Source organism: Macaca fascicularis, chromosome 5 (assembly GCF_037993035.2).
Source record: "Macaca fascicularis isolate 582-1 chromosome 5, T2T-MFA8v1.1".
NCBI lineage: Eukaryota > Metazoa > Chordata > Mammalia > Primates > Cercopithecidae > Macaca > Macaca fascicularis.
In genome coordinates this window covers 48,406,871-48,426,652 of record NC_088379.1, presented here as the reverse complement: position 1 = coordinate 48,426,652, position 19,782 = coordinate 48,406,871, and the positions used below count along the sequence as shown (strand labels likewise).

General features: G+C 37.9%; 1 protein-coding gene across 8 annotated transcripts in view; it reads right to left on the bottom strand.

The window, feature by feature from the left end:
* OCIAD1 (OCIA domain containing 1) overlaps positions 1 to 19,504 on the bottom strand; it is a 29,808-nt gene extending 10,304 nt beyond the window's left edge. For 3 of the 8 annotated variants that reach the window (XM_005554879.5, XM_005554874.4, XM_074039762.1), the window contains exons 1-6: positions 19,320 to 19,504; positions 17,889 to 17,951; positions 17,091 to 17,171; positions 8,204 to 8,257; positions 2,466 to 2,513; positions 1,290 to 1,425 (exon numbers count right to left, since the gene is read on the bottom strand). In XM_005554879.5, coding sequence (XP_005554936.2) covers positions 1,290 to 1,425; positions 2,466 to 2,513; positions 8,204 to 8,257; positions 17,091 to 17,171; positions 17,889 to 17,946 — 377 coding nt within the window. In that variant the 5' untranslated portion in view covers positions 17,947 to 17,951; positions 19,320 to 19,504. Of the gene's footprint in view, positions 1 to 1,289; positions 1,426 to 2,465; positions 2,514 to 8,203; positions 8,258 to 17,090; positions 17,172 to 17,809; positions 17,952 to 19,074 lie in introns of all 8 variants that reach the window. The other 5 variants (XM_074039766.1, XM_074039764.1, XM_074039765.1 and 2 more) reach the window with 3 other exon arrangements.
* Positions 19,505 to 19,782: the final 278 nt, after the last annotated feature.

Sequence of the window (19,782 nt, the reverse complement as noted above, 5' to 3'; positions counted from 1 at the left end):
TTCTGCCAACAAAATACTTTTAAAAAGTCCTGACCCACTTATACATCTTAAAAGCCGTCGCTGTTAATATAGAAAAATAGGAAATGTATACTCAACTTTCTAACTATTAGCCTTTCAAGATAATTTTAACATGTTTGAAAGTTCTTGGAAAGAAAAAGCACTTTAAATCAGGTCTAATTTCAATAACCATGTTCATTTCCCATGTCAATTGAGAAGGTAATGTCACAGCTAAGAATCTATATAAACACTAATTTGCTAAAGCAGATACAAGTAATTCTCTCTCATGGGGATTACATTGCCTGCCTATCTGTTTAAGAAGCACTAAAATGAAAAGTTGAAATCTGTTAAGAGATGAATGGGATTGATAAGATTTGGGAATTCAAAATAAAAGTCCAAACTATAGTAACCAAAGGTCTGCCAAATTGAATCAAGATAAAATCCTTTATTCTAGAACATGTACTCCCAGTAGGATACAACTCTATATTTAAAACAATGAAGGCCAGATGCAGTGGCTCACTACGCCTATAATCCCAGCACTTTGGGAGGTCAAGTGGGGCAGATTGCTTGAGCGCAGGAGTTTGAGATCAGCCTGGGAAAAACAGTAAAACCCTGTCTCTATAAAAAATACAACAAATTGGCTAGGCGTGGTGATGTATGCCTGTGGTCTCAGCTACTCCAGAGGCTGAGGGAGGAAGATCACTTGAGCCCAGGAGGCAGAGGTCACAGTGAGCCGAGATCACGCCACTGTACTCCCAGCCTGGGAGCCAGAGTGAAACTGTCTCAAAACCAAACAAAACAAAAATGAAGACCCAGGCACAGTGGCTCAAACCTTTAATCTCAACAATTTGGGAAGCCGAAGCGGGAGGATCAGTTGAGCCCAGTAGTTCAAGACCAGCCTGGGCAACATAGTGAGACCCCCATCTTTATAAAAAAATTTTTTTTTAATTAGCTGGGTGCAGGGGCTCACGCCTGTATTCCTAGCTACTCCGGGAGCTTGAGGCAGCAGGGCCTTGTGAACCCAGGAGTTCGAGGCTGCAGTGAGCTAGGATAATGCCATTGTACTCCAGCCTGCGCAACAGAAGGAGGCCTCATCATTCATTCATTCATTCATAAATAAATAAATGGTGGCATGTCTTGCTCCAATTTTTGAAACAAACTACTTTTAGCCTACAGCAAATGGCAAGTATCCAGTGGTCCTTCAGGCAATGTTTTTGGGCCGTGAGTTGTAACAACATCTAGTTGTTTCTTAAAAATTAAAAATCTTAAGTAAAGATCAGAATCTGGCCTACCCAGGTGGTGAAGATCGTCGTCCTTGTCCTGATCGTAAAGCTTCTCCAAGGGGGGAATTTTCAAGGTTCTTGAATTTCTCTTGGCAAGTTTTCACATAAGAAAGTTTTCCAGCAAAGTATCCCATGATACAAGCAACTTATTTGTAAAATCAAACAAAAAGTGTAACTGAATGTGCCTTTCAGACAAAAGTATTTTCTAAAAGAAAAACTGAGTGTGATTCTAAATATGTCTTTGGTTTAGAAAGACTGAGATTTCCTGAAATAATGGTAGAGGAAACCAAAACTAAATCAGATCAGAGTTCATAGACAGAGTCTATGGATATAATTCAGTTTCCAAAAAAAAGTGTGCCAAAATAAAGTTGCTATAAATAAATCGAATATGGTATACTAATTACTTTGTAAAATATATAGGAAAGATTTAGTAAAGGTATAATGAGAAGAGGAATGGATAAGAAATAAAAGCATCCAAACATTTATTTATTTCTAGTTCTAAATAAACAGAACTAGATCACAAGGATTTAGGCCATTATTTTCCTATAAAACAGAAAATCATATGCACAGCCATTTTCACAAGATTGTTTTAAAATAAAATTAGGTGCAACAAATCCCTTAAAGTAATAAATTACTAACCATAACCTAAACGTGGCAATTACTGCATCACATGAGTTTCCAATACAAAAGAAAGGCTAACCTCAAAGACTCATGAAAAGCCTCAGGTACTTCTTTTGAAGAGCAATGTAGCTTCTTTTTCTATTAACTTTATTGCAATGTGTAAATAAGTTACGCTTATTTACATATTAAAATGTGAATTAGAGAGATTTCTTTTTAAAATTAAGCTTAATTTTAAATATACTTTGATTAATCAGAATATGTGCACAACTTTCTTTCCCCATAGACAGACCAAAAATTTATTTTCAAATACTTTATCCTTACAAAATAAATTTAAATTAATAGCTCTATTACATTATAAAGACACAAAAAATGCCTATTTCAACTAATGATTTTTTATGCTAACAATAAAATATCCAAGTAATCCACTTAATGAAATGCTTTAACAAACTGATTTATCACAGCACGTAACCACATAACTAATATAAGACATGATAAAATATTTGATAAAATAATTTTATTTAAGTTTTAAAAAGCTATGAAAACTACAATGTTGTTTATACTTACATATAAGTTTAGGGATGGAACCATATTTGGGATGACTTGAAAGTATTCCTAAAGAAAAGAGTTAAGTATTTCTTAGTAACACTGTTAGAGAAAGAAAAATCAGTAAAGGCTATCTTTAAATATAATCTTACAACATTAGCTTCTTCCATGACCCTAGAGAATCCTAGACTGTTTAATAGGGAAAACCAAATGAATTCAGTACCAACAGAAATATGACAAAAATCCAAAAGACTCTACAAAGTATTAGAACAGGTAAATTTAGAAAGATCACTTGATATAAGGTCAATAGACCAAATATATATGTGTGTGTGTGTGTGTGTGTGTGTGTGTGTGTATGAAAAACCATTTATAACAACAACAAACCAAAAAAACAAATGTTTTTTACAAGACAGAATTAATTATAGCACCAAAAAAAACACTCGAAGCCTAGGAACAAATCTAATGAAAGATATGAAAGATCTCTACACTGAAAGTTATAAAACTTACTGAGAATTGAAAGACTCAATATTCTAAAGATGGCAATTCTCTATAACTTCACCTATAAATACAATGCAATTCCAGTTAAAATCAAAGTTTCACAAAAATTGAAGAGTTTATTCTAAGAGTCATGTGGAACACAAAGGGCCAAGGCAACACTGAAGAATCATATTATAGAACTGACTACCACCAGATAGCAATATCTACATGATAAAGCTGTAGTAATTAAGACAGTCTGGTATTAAGTACAAGAACAGGTAAACTGACCAAAACCAAGAGTCCAGAAACAGATCCACACCTGCACACTTGATTTATGAGAAAGACAACACTGCAGCATAGTTTTTTCAAATACAGTGCTGGGTCAATTAATATTCATTAACAGGGGAAAATGTACCTTGATCCTACATCGAACAATAATCCAGATGGCTTAAAAATTTAAATATGAAAGATTTTTTTTAAAAATTTTACAGAAGAAAGCATGAGACCATCTTTGTGTCCTTGGAGTAGACAAAGATCTTAAAGAGTCAACAAAAAGCACTCATTAGAAAGAAGAAACCTGATAAATTGGACTCTATTAACACTGAAAACTACAGTTAAACACAGTGGGGAAAAAATAATCACCATATCTATATCTGAGAAAAGACTCAGTTCTAAAATATACAGAGAAGTCTCACAAAACCAATAGGAAAAAAGACAATACAATGGAAAAATGGTTAAGAGACTTAAACAGATACTTCACAAAAACAGATATGCTGAAATGAAGTATAAACAAATGAAAAGGTCTTCAACTTAATTGGTCACAGGGAACTACAAATTCAAGCCACAATGCAATCAATATTTGTGTTCATTTACCACAACGGCTAAAACATAAGACATAAAAATAGCTAGTGTTGGTGAGAATGTAGGAGTATAAATTGGTCTACAGTTTGGTAATATCTACTAAAGCTAAATAAATATATACAAAAGCTATGACCCAGCAAAATGTCTATCAAAAGGCACCATATTCTTGGCAGAACTAATTGTAACAGTGAAAACTGAAAACTACCGATTATCAATGTACAGTTCAGACAGATAAACTGGTGTATTCACACAGAGGAAAACTATATGGCAACTACATGCAACAACGTGGTTAAGTGCAATGATGTGCTGGTAAACCAGCACTCCCTATAAAAAGCTCTAATTTTAATGTTTGTCAGTTTCCATGGTGTAAAGCTACCAATTCTTTTTTTTTTTCAGATGAGTCTCGCTCTGTCGCCAGGCTGGAGTGCAGTGGCGCCATCTCAGCTCACAGGAACCTCCGCCTCCTGGGTTCAAGCAATTCTCCTGCTTCAGCCTCCCAAGTAGCTGGGACTACAGGCACGCGCCACCATGCCAGCTGATTTTTTATATTTTTAGTAGAGACAGGGTTTCACCATGTTGGCCAGGATGGTCTCAATCACCTGCCCTCATGATCCGCCTGCCTTGGCCTTCCAAAGTGCTGGGATTACAGGCATAAGCCACTGTACCCGGCCAACTACCAACACTTTAAAAATCAGCTTGCCGAAGTTCCTGAAAATTTAACAACCAATTCTCAGGAGCCAGTAGAAACCAGTTTCAGCACACTACTAAATAAATCTCACTATGTTGAAAGAACTTACATAAAAGAATACTTCAGTGTGTGATTTCATGTAATTAAAGTACAAAAACAGACAACTAATCTGTGCCTTTAGCCTCAGTTTCTTCATTTATACCACTGGGATGATAACAGGAAAAGGAAGATGGTAAGAATATATCTCTATTTTTACATTAAAAAGTTGTTCCTTCATACTGTCACCATATAGACCACTTCCAACATAAAGGCACTAAATATTGGATATTAACAGGAAACAAGACACACTCTTTACTCTCATGGAATTTACAATCTAGAGAGAGAGTTAAGACAAAGAGAATAGTGTCACAGTTGCTATCCATCCCCTCAAATATTTGAGTACTATGTGCACTATGTATGCCCTCTGTCAGGTGCTAGAAATAGCTTATTTTCCTAAGGAGAAGTAGCAAGAATGGAAGCAAACAGATTTGTTGAAAGTTAATGCAATACTCTTTGTGACATATGGTTGTGTTAATTATAGTAGCAGTACAGATGAAGGTAGATTGTTAATAAAGACATTTAAGAGCTAAAAGACATTAATTGGACAAGGCAGATAAGGGATAGATGTGAAGGATAATGTCCCAGTCTCCTGGGTAGTACTAATGCCACTCAGTCATGAAGGGAAAGGAGGAATTGGTTTTGTGAAAAATGATGAGTTCCGTTTGAGGAGCCTATAGAAGGGTCATCCATATTATATATTATATCCAGAATATAATAATACCAACATTTCCAAAACAAGTAGACAAAAAAACCCATACAAGAATGTAAGCACCAAGAGGTCATGAATTTTTGTTGTTTAGTTCTATACAACAATGTATAGTACATATCAGACACTCAAAAAACATGAAACAATGGAGGAATCGCCTGAGGTAGGAGAAAAATCTTAGGAATATGCCATCATGGAAGCCAACAGAATAGACTATTTCAAGAAAAACTGGTTAAAGTTATATAATGTTGGTCAAGAACAAAAACTGTCCATCATATGTAAGCAACAAACAGGTTGTTTGTTTTTGAACTTTTGAACTTATAAATGGTAGAATATATGGATAGTCTCACACTGACTGCAATGGGTTAAATAAAGTAAAAAGTGAAGTGCTCATTCATGAAGTCTGGCTCTGGCTTCAAATATGAGGCAGTTGGGAGTAGGTGGAAAAAGAAATGAGGGAGGATTTTTTTTTTTTTAATGTTCTCAAGTTAGAGGAGACCTGAGCATGTTTAAATGGTTTTGGTAGATCAGGAAGAAACAGAGGGAACATCTAAGACCACGTGGAGTATGACAAACTGTGAATGAAAGGAGATACAGGCAGCCCTCTGTATGCACACGTTCTGCAACCAACTGCGGATAGAAAATATTCAGGAAAAAAAAAACTGCATCTATACTAAGCATGTACAGACTTTTATCTTGTCATTATTCCCTAAACAATACAATATAACAACTGTTTACATAGTGTTTACATAGTCTTAGGTATTGTAAGTAATCTAGAGACGATTTAAAGTATACAGGCAGATATGCATGTAAACTTTACTAGGCCATTTTATATGAGACTTAAGCTATCGTGGATTTTGGTATCCTCTGGAGGGTCCTGGAACCAATTCACACAGATACAAAAGGACCACTGTACAAAATGTCAGGGATTATGATTAAATGCAAAATGCCTTGGTGGGTTCCAAATTCTTTTCTTAAAGTCTCTCCCAATTTTTACCTTTTTTTTTGAGACAGAGTATCACTCTGTTGCCCAGGCTGGAGTGCAGTGGCCCCATCACGACTCACTGCAGCCTCCGCCTCCTGGGTTCAAGCGATTCTCCTGCCTCGGTCTCCTGAGTAGCTGGGACTACAGGCACGCGTGACCACACCTGGCTAATGTTTTTGTATTTTTAGTAGAGATGGGGTTTCATCATGTTGGCCAGGATGGTCTCGATTTCTTAACCTCGTGATGCACCTGACTCGGCCTCCCAATGTCACTTCTACCATACCTTCAAGTAGCCCAAAGTCTTCAACTGCACCTAAACCCAAAATCTCTAAAAAACTTTCTCCTCTTCATAACCTAATCCAAATTATAATTTCTCCCGGCTCTACTTCAGCTATTTAATGGAGTTTTCACTCCTCCCTGAATGATTCTGTCTTTTCAGTTCAGTCCTGATTGCCTCTCCTAATAGTCATGCCTATTTGTCTTGATCATCAGGTCCCTCCTTCCTGGTATGTTCTTTCTTCTCTTTTAATCTAAATCCTGCCCATCCTTCAAAATTTACTTCTTTCAAGAAACTTTCCTTGATTACAATAGCCCTACAAAGATTTTTCTTCTTTGAACACCTACAACTCTTAGAGTCTCTACTATACAATTTAGTAGCGTATTAAGTATGTAATTAAATTTTCTATTTGCTTCAACGTATGTTCACATCTACTTGTTTCCTCCAGTGAACTACTAGCAGCTATTAAATTTCTTTTGTATAACCTTCTGCATACCTAGCTCCAATCATTATTAAAAGACACACTGGATTAAAACAGATAAAAGAAGCAGAACAATAATAAACACTGTAATTTCATCCCTGTGCCACTTTTTCCTACAAAGAAATGTAATTCAAGTGTTTTTTTCTCTCTCACAATACAGAACCAATCTCAGTCTATAAAACAGCTTAGTCTTAAGGACATATAAATGCATATATCTTGACTTGCTTCTATGTTTAAGATTTTTGTCATGGTACTATATTGTAATAAAGTTCTTCAGAAGTTCCTTAAACAAATTTTTACCCAAAAAAATCCTCTCATTTGCCTCCAAAACTACTTTTATCAACTAATTGTGTCAAAACTAAGTACCGTACATCATATCCTAATGTAAAAAGGCCATATATTCCAATCATTAAGTCACATTTTTGAAGTTGCCAGTTAATTAAAGCAATAGGCCTCTAGGTCATCCTAAGGTCACCATCCTTTTCCAGGACACCTTCCCATTACCAGATGGATAGTTCATGAAGTAAATGAAATAAGCAACTCTACTGCTTACTCCACTAAATTTTAAATGCAGGACTCAAGACATTTAATACTCAATCTAAACTCAATTCCACATGAATACACTGTACTATTTGAGCCAATAGACTTTAGGACAAGAAAGTCTCCTCGGTGGCTTGTTAAAAATAGATCACCTGCCAGACCCCTGAGATTCTAATTTTTTGAATAATGCTAACTCACCTCCACTCATCCCCACCAAGTGGTCAGACAAAGCTGGTTTAGAGAGCTACTGATCTTTAAATCATTATATAAGAATCACTTGGAGTTTGTTAAAACACAGACTCCTGGTCCCCATGAATGTGCATTCTAACAAGCTCCTAGGCGATAATGTTGCTATTGGCCCACCTAGACCAGATTTGCCCTGCTAATACTGGTGTTTAGTTACTTTATTGCTCTTGAAGGTTGTTAATGATGCTATTAGTGCAGGAGAAATTCTCAAGTCATGATATTTGAGCCAGTGGGTCCATAGAGACAAAATATTTAATATTGTAGAAATTCATCAATGAATTACTACATAGTGTTTAGTATGATACATTGTTACCTTTACTTTTTCTAAAGATCTGGAAAATACCACAAAACAAACATGGTATCCAAAACGCTAAATAAATTCAAATTTTAAATATTTACCTTTACTAATTAATCCTTGAGTAATCAACATACTTGTTGCAGCCAAAGGCACAGCTATAGGAGGAAAAAGACCTTGTTAACGTCAACAAAAGTAAAAGATTTTGTCTGAAGTTCATTAGATAAATGAGTATCAGTAAAACCATCTAGGAATTATACTGCAAAACTAAGATCTTTAAAAAAGACTTCCATTTTTAAAAGCTGTACTGCATACATAGTGGAAAAATTAAAGGAGCATTTTAAATTTAAGAAAACATCACAAAATATTAAACAATATAATTCATTAACCATCTAGGCTTAGGTTCCAAATAGCCAGCTGTTCATTAACAGCATCAATTAAGACAACATAGTAAAAATGACTAAAAATTACTTCTGAAGTTACAGAAGGGGAAAAAGTTAATGAGGGAGAGGTAAGAAACAAGTTACAAACAAGAACCACTACTGAATAATGACTAAATTTTGTGCATCATGCTAAGCGCCTTATGTGCATTATCTCATTTATTACACTTTTTATCATATTCTATAAGGTAGATAATGTTATTACCACCCTTTTAAAGATAAGGAAACTGAAGCTTAGAGATGTTAAGTAATTTGCTCAAGGCCAAACAACTAGTTGAATGGTTGGTCGCAGATTCTAATAAAATCTGTCTGATACCAGATCTCAAGCTTTTAAGCTCTGTATTACACTGTCTAAACCAAAATACAAAATATATTTGACCGTAATCATACGGTGGCTGGGGCAAAAATTAAAAAGCATATATTTTAAACACTAATGTTATTTCTTCTAAACTAGTGAACGCCTTAAACTATATGAAAATATTACATCTGTATATATGCCTAAAACCAAGAGTGAAAAATCCAAAACTCATAATCTTGAAGGGGATTATAACTTAAAAACAGCTATGAATCACTGTTCTGGACAACAGCACTGTCTAACAGAATTTTTTGTGATAATGAAAGTTGGTCTTTGAGTGACCAATCCTGTGATCAACTTGGTCTTGGTACTTGACTTATAAACAGTTCCCCCCATTGATATGTGTGTTGGCTCACTGTGCCCAAACTGTCTGAACAAATACAGTTCATGCCAAACACCTGCTTTCATTCTGGGAGTCTGGAATTTTGGTACCTGTTAGGCAGAGGGTGCATAAGTGACCAGACCCCAATAAAAACCATGGGCACTGAGTCCCTAATGAGTTCCCCTGGTAGATAAAACTTCACACATTGTTATGACTAGCTGTTGGAGAAATTTACACTTCCTGGGAAGTCTCTCCCTGGGGGGAGAACTCTTGGGACCTGGTTTCCGCTGGACTTCCCTCCATGCTCCCTTTCCTTTTATGATTTTGCTTTATATCCTTTCACTGTAAGTTATTTTAAAGTTAAATCACTACATGTGGCTACTGGCTGCCACACTGGAGGGTGCTGTTCCAGACCTGAGGTTGGCAAACACATTCTATGAAGAGCCAGATAGGAAATATTTTGGGTTTCGTGGGCCAATCTCTGTCCCAGTTACTCAACTGCCATTTTAAAGCAAAAGCACCCAGAGACAATCCAAAAACACATGAACATAGCTGTGTTCCAACAAAACTTTATTTTTAGATGCAAAAATACGAATTTCATGTAATTTTCACAGGTAATGAAATATTCTTCTCCTGTGATTTCTTAACCATTTTATCTTATTTTATTTTTTTAGACAGGGTCTCACTCTATCACCAGGGCTGGAATGCAGTGGTACAATCTCATCTCACTGCAGCCTCAACCTGCTGGCTCAGATGATCCTCCTGCTTCAGCCTCCCAAGTGGCTGGGACAACAGGTATGCACCACCATGCCCGGCTAATTTTTTGTCTTTTTTTTTTTTTTTTTGTAGAGATGAGGTTGTGCCATGTTGCCCAGGCTGGTCTCGATCTCCTGGGTTCAAGTAATCAGCCCACCTCGGCCTCCCAAAGTGCTGGGATTACAGGCTTGAGTCACTGCACCCAGCCTCTTAACCATTTAAAAATGTAAAAACAATTCTTAGCTCATGCATACAAAAACAGATTTGGTCCATGGTCTAGTTTGTTCAACTCTGGTCTAAACCATACATGGACAATTTAAGAACCAAAGTAATTAAGACATTTGAATTATTACACAGATTTCATGATTAAAATCCATCGCTTTGGAATAGGGCATTAACTTTGCCACCAGACACAAATTGCACAAACGCTAAGGTTTGAATTCATGCTATCCTACTTACTAACAGATTTTACCTTTGCTGGAAATACGGTTTCTTTAATGTTGGCTGGTTAGAATGCCTTCATGTATTATCATTTAAAGTTTTGCAAAGGACAAATCCCTTTTAATTACAGCACCAGTACAATTTGCAATCATTTTTCTCCAGCTTGACTCAAGGATTGCAACATGAAGCACTGAAGAATCATATAAGAATAAAAGGCAATGAGTTAGTTGTATCCATTATACAATGGATAATGCTTTCCCCATTTAATGCAGAGTAATTGTCTGTTCGAGGAAATTCTAGTACTAGTTCTGCCATTCACCACAATGTCTTTGCATAGCTTCTTCTCATGCTATAAGGGATAATGGAGTAAACCTAAGGTCTCATTCCAACTCAGGTATTCTACTTTATGTCACAGAAAAAGACGATGGTAAGACTGAAAGAGGCTTCAGAGATTATCTAGTCCTCATTCTAATCAGAGTACACTGACATCCAGAAAAGACACATCATTTGCTCAAAGCAACACAGCTGGTTAGTTTGTGGTAATGCTGAGATCAGAACCCAAGTCTCCTGACTCCCCAGTCAGTGGCCTTTTCCACTACATTATGTAATTTCTGTTTTGTTAAATAATCTGTTTCTATAGGCAAATCAATAATACTGCTGACCAAAACCTAGTGCACGTTATTACCACAGTCCCGAACTATATTCAATATGTACAAGAATTCCTACAATTCTTTAAACTCTTCTCCCCTCACAGTAACAAAAAGCTACTCTATATTCCTAACTATAGTCAATAAAAATTTTTATTTCATTAATCACAATAATACTGATAGCTATTTAATAAAGATAGCCAACACTTAATTAAATTGCATTAATCCCTATAATAATTTCATGAGCTAGGCAGTTATCCCCATTTTATAGATAAGGAAACTGTAGCACACAGACCTCAGGAACTTGCCCAAAATCTCACAGCTACTGTAAGTGGAGCTGGGATTTGAATCCAGCCAATCAGGCCCCAGAGTCCATACTCTTTTTTCTTTCTTTTATTTTTTTTGAGATGAAGTCTCGCTCTGTCACCCAGGCTAGAGTGCAATGTTACAATCTCGGTTCAGTGCAACCTCTGCCTCCCAAGTTCAAGCCATTCTCCTGCCTCAGCATCCCAAGAAGCTGCGACTACAGGCATGTGCCACCACACCTGGCTAATTTTTATATTTTTAGTACAGACAGGGTTTCACCATGTTAGCCAGGCTGGTCTTGAACTCCTGACTTCAAGTGATCCGCCCACCTCGGCCTCTCAAAATGCTGAGATTACAGGTTTAAGCTACCATGCCCGGCCCATACTCTTATCACTCTTATACCGTATCATTTGAAAACTAATAGTACACATGTATGAAATATTATTCATAGACTCCAGCTGATACAAATAGGAAATGATACATCTTTTCAGTAATTCTGGCGGTTGAGAACTATTTTAACATGAATGTGCAATAAACTGACCTTATATGTACAGGGTCTTCCCTACCCGTGTGTTTGGGCACAGACATAGTGATTTTAGGTCAGTGCATAGGGTCATGATTTTAAGCACCTAGAAATAAGATGCCTTCATAGTTGTATTTCAGATTAATGGAACGTAGGTCAGTATAGAAACAAAGTTATCTTAAGGAAAGAGAACGGTCCCTAGATCAACAAGTCTAATTTTAAAACAGGATAAGTATATTTAACCGACCTAAAAAATGTATAAAAAATTACCTTAGTAAGTGCTTTTTTATAAATTTGTAAATGCTTTTACCACCTTTTTCTAATCAAGTCACGAGGTGATACTCTCCAAAGTAGGACAGATGCCATTATTTGTTTGCATAAATATGTCACATACAGCACAGACTATCTAATTCGAAAGTACAAATGTTAAAGTACAAAATTTCATAATGCATGATTATCATCCTTCTGATAATTACACATTGAACTTCCTATCATCTGGTTACAATGAAGCTTCTACATTTCAATGTTTGATGCTATAATATGCAACACCTTGGTTATCTAAGAGTCAAATGCTACCTATTAATACAGTAATTTTTTGGCTGCTGTAATTTCTCAGTAATGTAGATAAGGTATAAAATTAACAAGCTGTCTTCAGCCTGTCCTTATTATATGCTTTTTGTCTTTTTGTTTGTTTGTTTTTTGAGATGGAGTCTCACTCTGTCATCCAGGCTGGAGTGCAGTGGCACGATCTCGGCTCGCTGCAACCTCCGCCTCCCGCGTTCAAGCAATTCTCCTGTCTCAGCTTCCCGAGTAGCTGGAATTAAAGGCACCTGCCACCATGCCCAGCTAACTTTTGTATTTTTAGTAGACACAGGGTTTCACCATGTAGGTCAGGCTAGTCTCGAACTCCTGACCTCAAGTGATCTGCCTGCCTCACCTTCCCAAAATGCTGGGATTACAGGTGTGAGCCACAGCACCTGGCCACTTTTCGTCTTTTCAATCTGTGATTTATCTGTTTTAATACACAGAAATTACTTAGCTTTGTACTATTCATATACCACATGTCCCACTATTAAGAGTCTGGTATACGTGAGCATTCTGACATTGTTCACTACCCTTTAATGTATTTTTGGCATAACCTCGTCACAGTTATTTAGAATATTAAACATGTGCAACAGTATACATTTATCAGCCAGAAATAAATCTGGCCACCTTAGCATCTATTTAACCATTAGCCCAACACTAAAATAATCCCAAACTCCCTCTATCGGACTTGTCTTTTTCTTAATCCTGTGTCATCAAGACTTGAAAATAGATCATTTTATCCTATCTACTCCATATAATCTTCAAAGATTTAAAAAAAACAAAACAAAACTGTTGCTACAGTATATAGCCACGTTCTCTAAGAAATTCTTCCCATTCTGGCCAGGCACAGTGGCTCATGCCTGTAATCCCAGAACTTTGGGAGGTCAAGGTGGGCAGATCACAAGGTCAGGAGTTCAAGACCAGCCTGGCCAACATGGTGAAACCCGGTCTCTACTAAAAATACAAAAACTTAGCTGGGCATGGTGGTGTGCGCCTATAATCCCAGCTACTTGGGAAGCTGAGGCAGAAGAATTGCTTGAACTCGGAAGGCAGAGGTTGCAGTGAGTCGAGATCACACCACTGCACTCCAGCCTGGGCAATAGAGTGAGACTCCTTCTCGGGAACAAAAAAAAAAAAGCTATTCCCATTCTATGAGCCATGAAAATTTTATAGAAGTCCTTAATGTATGATAACTATGCATCTAAAACAATTATTCTCAACTTGTTCCAATTATGCTTCCAGTTGAGAATAACTGTTTTAGATGCATAGTCATCATAAATTAAGATGGACACCATCACCTAATTCTTATTCAGGTTCTTTCTAGTTTGAAACATCTGCAAGTCTCTGAATATTGGAGGATAAAATGACAAAGATTCTATCAGAGCTCCTATATCTTCCTAACTGCTCTTGGTCTTTGTTGATTCTTTCATTATCACTTGTTCCCTTATCCATGACTATCCAAACTTTATCCTTTATTCTATCAATCCTAAGTATTAATCACATGGCAGAAACTATTATCAGTTTCACACTTTTATCTCTACACTTAATTTATAGGCGAATTCACCAACACAACTCCACAACAAACTAATTTTTCATGTATACTTTTGTTTCTATCTCTAGTTGCTTAGAAATCTTCCACAATCAAATGTTGCAGCATGAACTCAAAATGTCTGAACTAAACTCATCTTCAAACAAGAACTCCTTCTAACTGAACCTTTTATTCAGTAGTATCATCACTGAGTGTCCTAAGCTGGTTATCTTAAAGCTATTACCTCCCTCTTACCATTCCTTCATTCCCCCTTAGTCGAACTTTTAAAAAAATCCTGTTATTTGTCCTTTAAAAAAATCTTTCGTTGCCAGCTCATCTTTTCCAGTCCAAATGACACAATAATCAACTATATCTCATCGATGACTACATATATATGCCTAAGTTACTGCCAAAAGCTCAAAACAGATTTTACCTAGTACAACTTCTCACCCTTCTACCCATCTTGCACACTGTTAACTAACCTTCCTTAAAAAAACCTTACACATCATCCCCCTCTGCTCAAGAACCTAAACGATATAATGGATCAAATCTTTAACTCATTATTATGTTTTATGTTGTATCCTCAATGAAAGACCTCTGTTCCAATCAATTCAGACTCATGGCTCTAGTAGAGATAAAGTTATTGCAAACTCTGCCTTTGTTCACTACTCCTTTCATCCAAATGCTACTCTACCTTTCCTCTTCACTTCTCTACTATCAATTTTTTCATATTTTTTAAATTTTTTGAGGGGGGTTAGGGACAGGGTCTCACTATGTTGCCAAGGCTGGTCTCAAACTGCTGGTCTCAGGCGATCCTCCTGCCTCAGTCACCCAATGTGCTAGGGCCAGGTTCACTGGCTCATGCTTGAAATTCCACCTTAGGGAGAGGCCAAGGCAGGCAGATCGCTTGAGCTCAGGGGTTCAAGATCAGCCTGGGCAACATGGCAAAACCTAGTATCTACAAAAATAAAAAACAAAAGAAAACCAAGGTGCTGGGATTACAGCCACCATACCTGGCCTATAGTATTATTATAAAGTTGTTAAAGTATTGTTTGCTTAACAAATAAAGGTCTTTTTCCAACTCAGGTATGCTACCTTATGTTACAGAAAAACACAACTGAAAAACTGAAAGAGGCTTCAGTTTTTACCAAATTGAAATTTGGTAAAATTTTGAGAAAATTTTGAGTTTTAAAATGTGAAAAGTTATTCAAATTTTTCAATTTCAGTAAGTCAATTCTAATTAATTTATCTCTTTAAAAAGTCTTCTACAGTTACACACTTAATGTCTAAGTGTTTTACATATTAGTTTTGTCTCACCACATATAAAACTACTTCAGGGCTGGGCACTGTGGCTCACACCTGTAATCCCAGCACTTTCGGAGGCCAATGCGGGTGAATCAACTGAGGTCAGGAGTTCGAGATCAGCCTGGCCAACATGGTGAAACCCCATCTCTACTAAAAACACAAAAATTAGCCAGGTATGGTGGCGCACACCTGTAGTCCCAGGTACTCGGGACGCTGTGGTGGGATAATCACTTGAACCCAGGAGGATGTTGACATGAGCAGAGATCACACCACTGCACTTCAGCCTGGGAAAGAGAGTGAGACTCTGTCTCAAAAACAAAAACAAATAAAGAAAACTACTTCAGGACAAAGACTGTCTTTCATAAAACTTATCTTCCCAACAGGTACCTTGCACAGCTTGCACATTTTAAGCATACATATCAGGCTCACTGATGAAAACATACATCCTCCTTAATGGCTTAAGTTGACCTTTTTTTCTTTGAGACAGGGTCTGGCTCTGTCACCCAGGGTGGAATGCAGTGATGTAATCATAGCTCACTGCAGCAGCCTCTATCTACCCAGCTCAGGGGATCCTCCTGCCTTAGTCCCAGCCTCCCAAGTGGTTGCAACTACAGCTACCTACCACTACACCCAGCTAATTTCTTTCATTTTTGGTAGAGACAAGGCCTCTCTATGTTTCCCAGGCTGGTCTTGAACTCCTGGACTCAAGCAATCCTCCTGCCTTTGCCTCCCAAAGTGCTGCGATTATAGGCATGAGGCGCCGTGCCCAGCCAAGTTGCCTTTTTCAAAAAAAATCTGCTGGGTGCGGTGGCTCATGCCTATAATCCCAGCACTCTGGGAGGCCAAGGTGGATCACCTAAGGTCAGGAGTTCAAGACCAGCCTGGCCAACATGGTGAAATCCCACCTCTACTAAAAGTACAAAAATTTGCTGGGCGTGGCTGCACATGCCTGTAATCCCAGCTACTCGGAAGGCTGAGGAAGGAGAATCGCTTGAACCCAGGAGGCAGAAGTTGCAGTGAGCAGAGATCACACCATTGCACTCCAGCCTGGGCGAAAAGAACGAAGCTCCGCCTCAAAAAAACAAAAAACAACAATAAAAAAATTCATCCTCCTTTTTACCTGAAAGGACTACAGTTTCCAAGTAAAACAATACCAATTCTTTGTTCAATAGTGAGAGTATATTTTGGGTACTGCTTCCAACAATCTCTGTATTTAAAAAATAAAATCTTGATATACACAAAAATATATACGTTTTCCTAGTCAGAAATCAAGAGCTGGTAGTATAACAACATTTCACAATGATAAAATGGGAACTAACCTGTTATTACGTAATGGTTAAAAGCATTAAGAGTAAAATCTGTTTCAGACAGACCTGGTTTCAACTCCAAACATCGTAATTTATCACCGATGTAACACTAAAGTGTTGCCATTTAACATCTCTAAACCTCAATTCCTTCACCTGTAAAGTGTGGGTAATAATAGTTATCAAGCTTATTGAGTTGTTTTTATATAATCCATGTACATACAGTAAATGCTAACTATTACTATTATCAACAAAATTACCTCATGGTTTTGTTAAACAAAAAATCTGGAAATAATTACTTTAAAATGTGTGCAATTCCTTTATTTCCTTAATCAATCTCTTTTAATAACAACCACACTATGCAAAAAGTTTGCTAATTTGTTCTATACGGAGTTATTATAATTTCAGGTTCAAATTCAGGTCAAAATTTCAGGTACAAATTTTGGATCAAATTATATTAATTAGAAAATTGAACTCACATCTGAACCAGAAGCTTTCATCATTGCATTCTGCGAAGACTCTCCTTTCTTCCTCTGTTGGAATGTAATCAGGTCCTATGTCTTTTTACCAGAGAAAAATCAGGAAACATTAAATTATCCACAATAAAACTATGTCTGAAAAATTATCTTAGCCTAAATATTAACAAGAGGCACCCACTTTTTTTTAAACTCAAATAATAAAACAACTGGCTTATGCTTTTTTTTCTTTTTTGAGACAAAGTTTCACTCTTGTTGCCCAAGCTGGAGTGCAATGGCACGATCTCGCCTCACTGCAACCTCCACCTCCCGGGTTCAAGCAATTCTCCTGCCTCAGACTCCCGAGTGGCTGGGATTACAGGTACCCATCACCACACCAGGCTAATTTTTTGTATTTTAGTAGACACGGGGTGTCACCATGTTGGCCAGGCTAGTCTCGAACTCCTGACCTCAGGTGATTCACCCACCTTGGCCTCCCAAAGTGCTGGGATTACTATGAGCCACCAGGCCAGGCCACTTATACACTTTTAACAAACTTTGACTTCAAATAGAATTAATGCTACTATCTGCTAGTCAGGACTGGCTACCTAATGTGCTGGGTCCAGTGCAAAATAAAAATGTGGGACTCCTTGTCCAAATGATTACAAATTTCAAGATAACAAGACTAGAATATGAAACCAAGTATGGGGCACTGTCTGCACATGCCCATGAAGCCAGCCCACCTGCCACTGTTACTCAAGGCAGTGAAATTTCCTTTACATAGGAAGTGCTTCTAATTATAAATACTTAATAGATAGTTACGGGGAATTGGTCTTGGAACCTCTGCATTCGGCTCTCGAAAATCAGCCCTCCCATTCATTTTTCCTGTATCAGAAACATTACATATTAAGTATTAGAAACCATCACTAGATAGGTCAAAGTAAATCAAGACGTATGATATAGTAAAACTACTAGTCTATACAGCAACCAATCAACAAATATTTACTAAACACTACTATATCTTAAGTACTTCACATATAAATAGCTAGATGAAAAAATAACAGACTTACTGATTAATTTGGAACTCACTATTCAGGTTAAGTCCCTTAATTGAAAAAGCATAAGCGTTTTATAAGTTAATAATGTTTTTTACTATCTAGATATCAATAAAATAACAGACGTATCTTTTCCTCCTGAAAATGGGTTCTTTCACATAGTATGTTTTGGTTGTTTCTCAAATCTATGCCCAATGATTAGGATAATTCCCCAAAATAGAAGAGAAAAAAATTTCAAGTCATTTGTGAGCTTCCATATTAAAAAATGAAATAATAATGAGAAACATTCAACCTCTCCCACAAATGGGCACTCAAAAATTACGGAATAACAAGGATATCACATCCTTCTCTCTGTGATGTAAAACTAACAGCAAATTCTGTATCTCCAAATTTCCTTCCTCCCCAAGAATATTAAGAAAAAAATGCAAAAATTCCAAGAATATACATTTTTTTTATTTGGTTCGATTTTTAAAACTCATATATTGGGACTTAAATCAACAGATCAAGTAACTGCATTTTACAGAATGTTTACGTCGGATCATGATTATTCTCATTTTAAAAACAATTTGCATGGAAACAGGAATGGCATGCACAATGAGGATAGCAAGTGAGCTCTTCCATAATTCATTTAGTCAATAAGCCATGAGGGCCTACTACATCCCAATCCCTTAAAAAGAGAAAAGGAATAAAAAGGGTCAGCTGAATTCATGGATGGATGGAGCCTGCTGAATTAACTACTTTTACCCTACAATCGTATGAGAAAAAATGAAACCCTCTTATTTCCCATAACAGCATCCTTCCCAGAAACACCAGGAAGACTGTCAGGGCTGACAAGGCCCTTGAGACAATACCATTTTAAGTTCTCAACACAAAAGAAAGCTGGATTAAAGCCTAAGCGGCCTATAACCGCTGATTCCCGCACTCCATCCTCCACTACTGTGTCCGTCTCCCACCTGCTGTTACAGACTGAGCAACAACCCCACACGCATCCGTGACCACGAACTTCCCCGGCTCACACCCCCAGAAGCACTCCGTCGCTTCCTGCGGTCACGGGCACTCAGGAGGCCGAGACCCGAGCGATCTGTCCACCCTCACAGGCAGGAAAATGGCGGAAGGTGCGAAAGTCGTGGATGGCCGCGAAGGTGGTGAGGGGATACACGGAGAGCAACAACGGGGCTGTCTGGGGCACCTCACCTACCTTCCGACCACAGCAGCAGGCGATGGCAAGGCGAACCCAAGCGATCAGGGACAGAAGGCCCGGAGGGGGGACTCCAGAGGGGGCAAGGAGAGAGAAAAGTGCAAGGTACCGCGGGGAGGGGGAGGGGGCGGACAGCCGCAAGAAGTCACCCAGACAGGGGCTCAAAATGACCGCGACCCGGAGGCACAGTCTACTTACGGCAGGAAATGACGTCAGACCTCACTGCGGGGTCTAAGCGCTAGCAGCCAAGGTACAGACGCATGCGTATACTCGTCCCTCCGCCCTTCTCTTTCAGGCCGTGGCGCTCACGAGCCTTATTACGACTGCGCAGGCGACAGCGGTGGACCAAGAACCGCGCCCCGCCTGTTCCCTGGATGGCGGGGAAGGGCGTTGTGGGGAGGCTTCACTTTGGACTGTTGTGACGCACGTCTCTGGTCTTCTCCTGGCAGGCTGGCGGGGACGT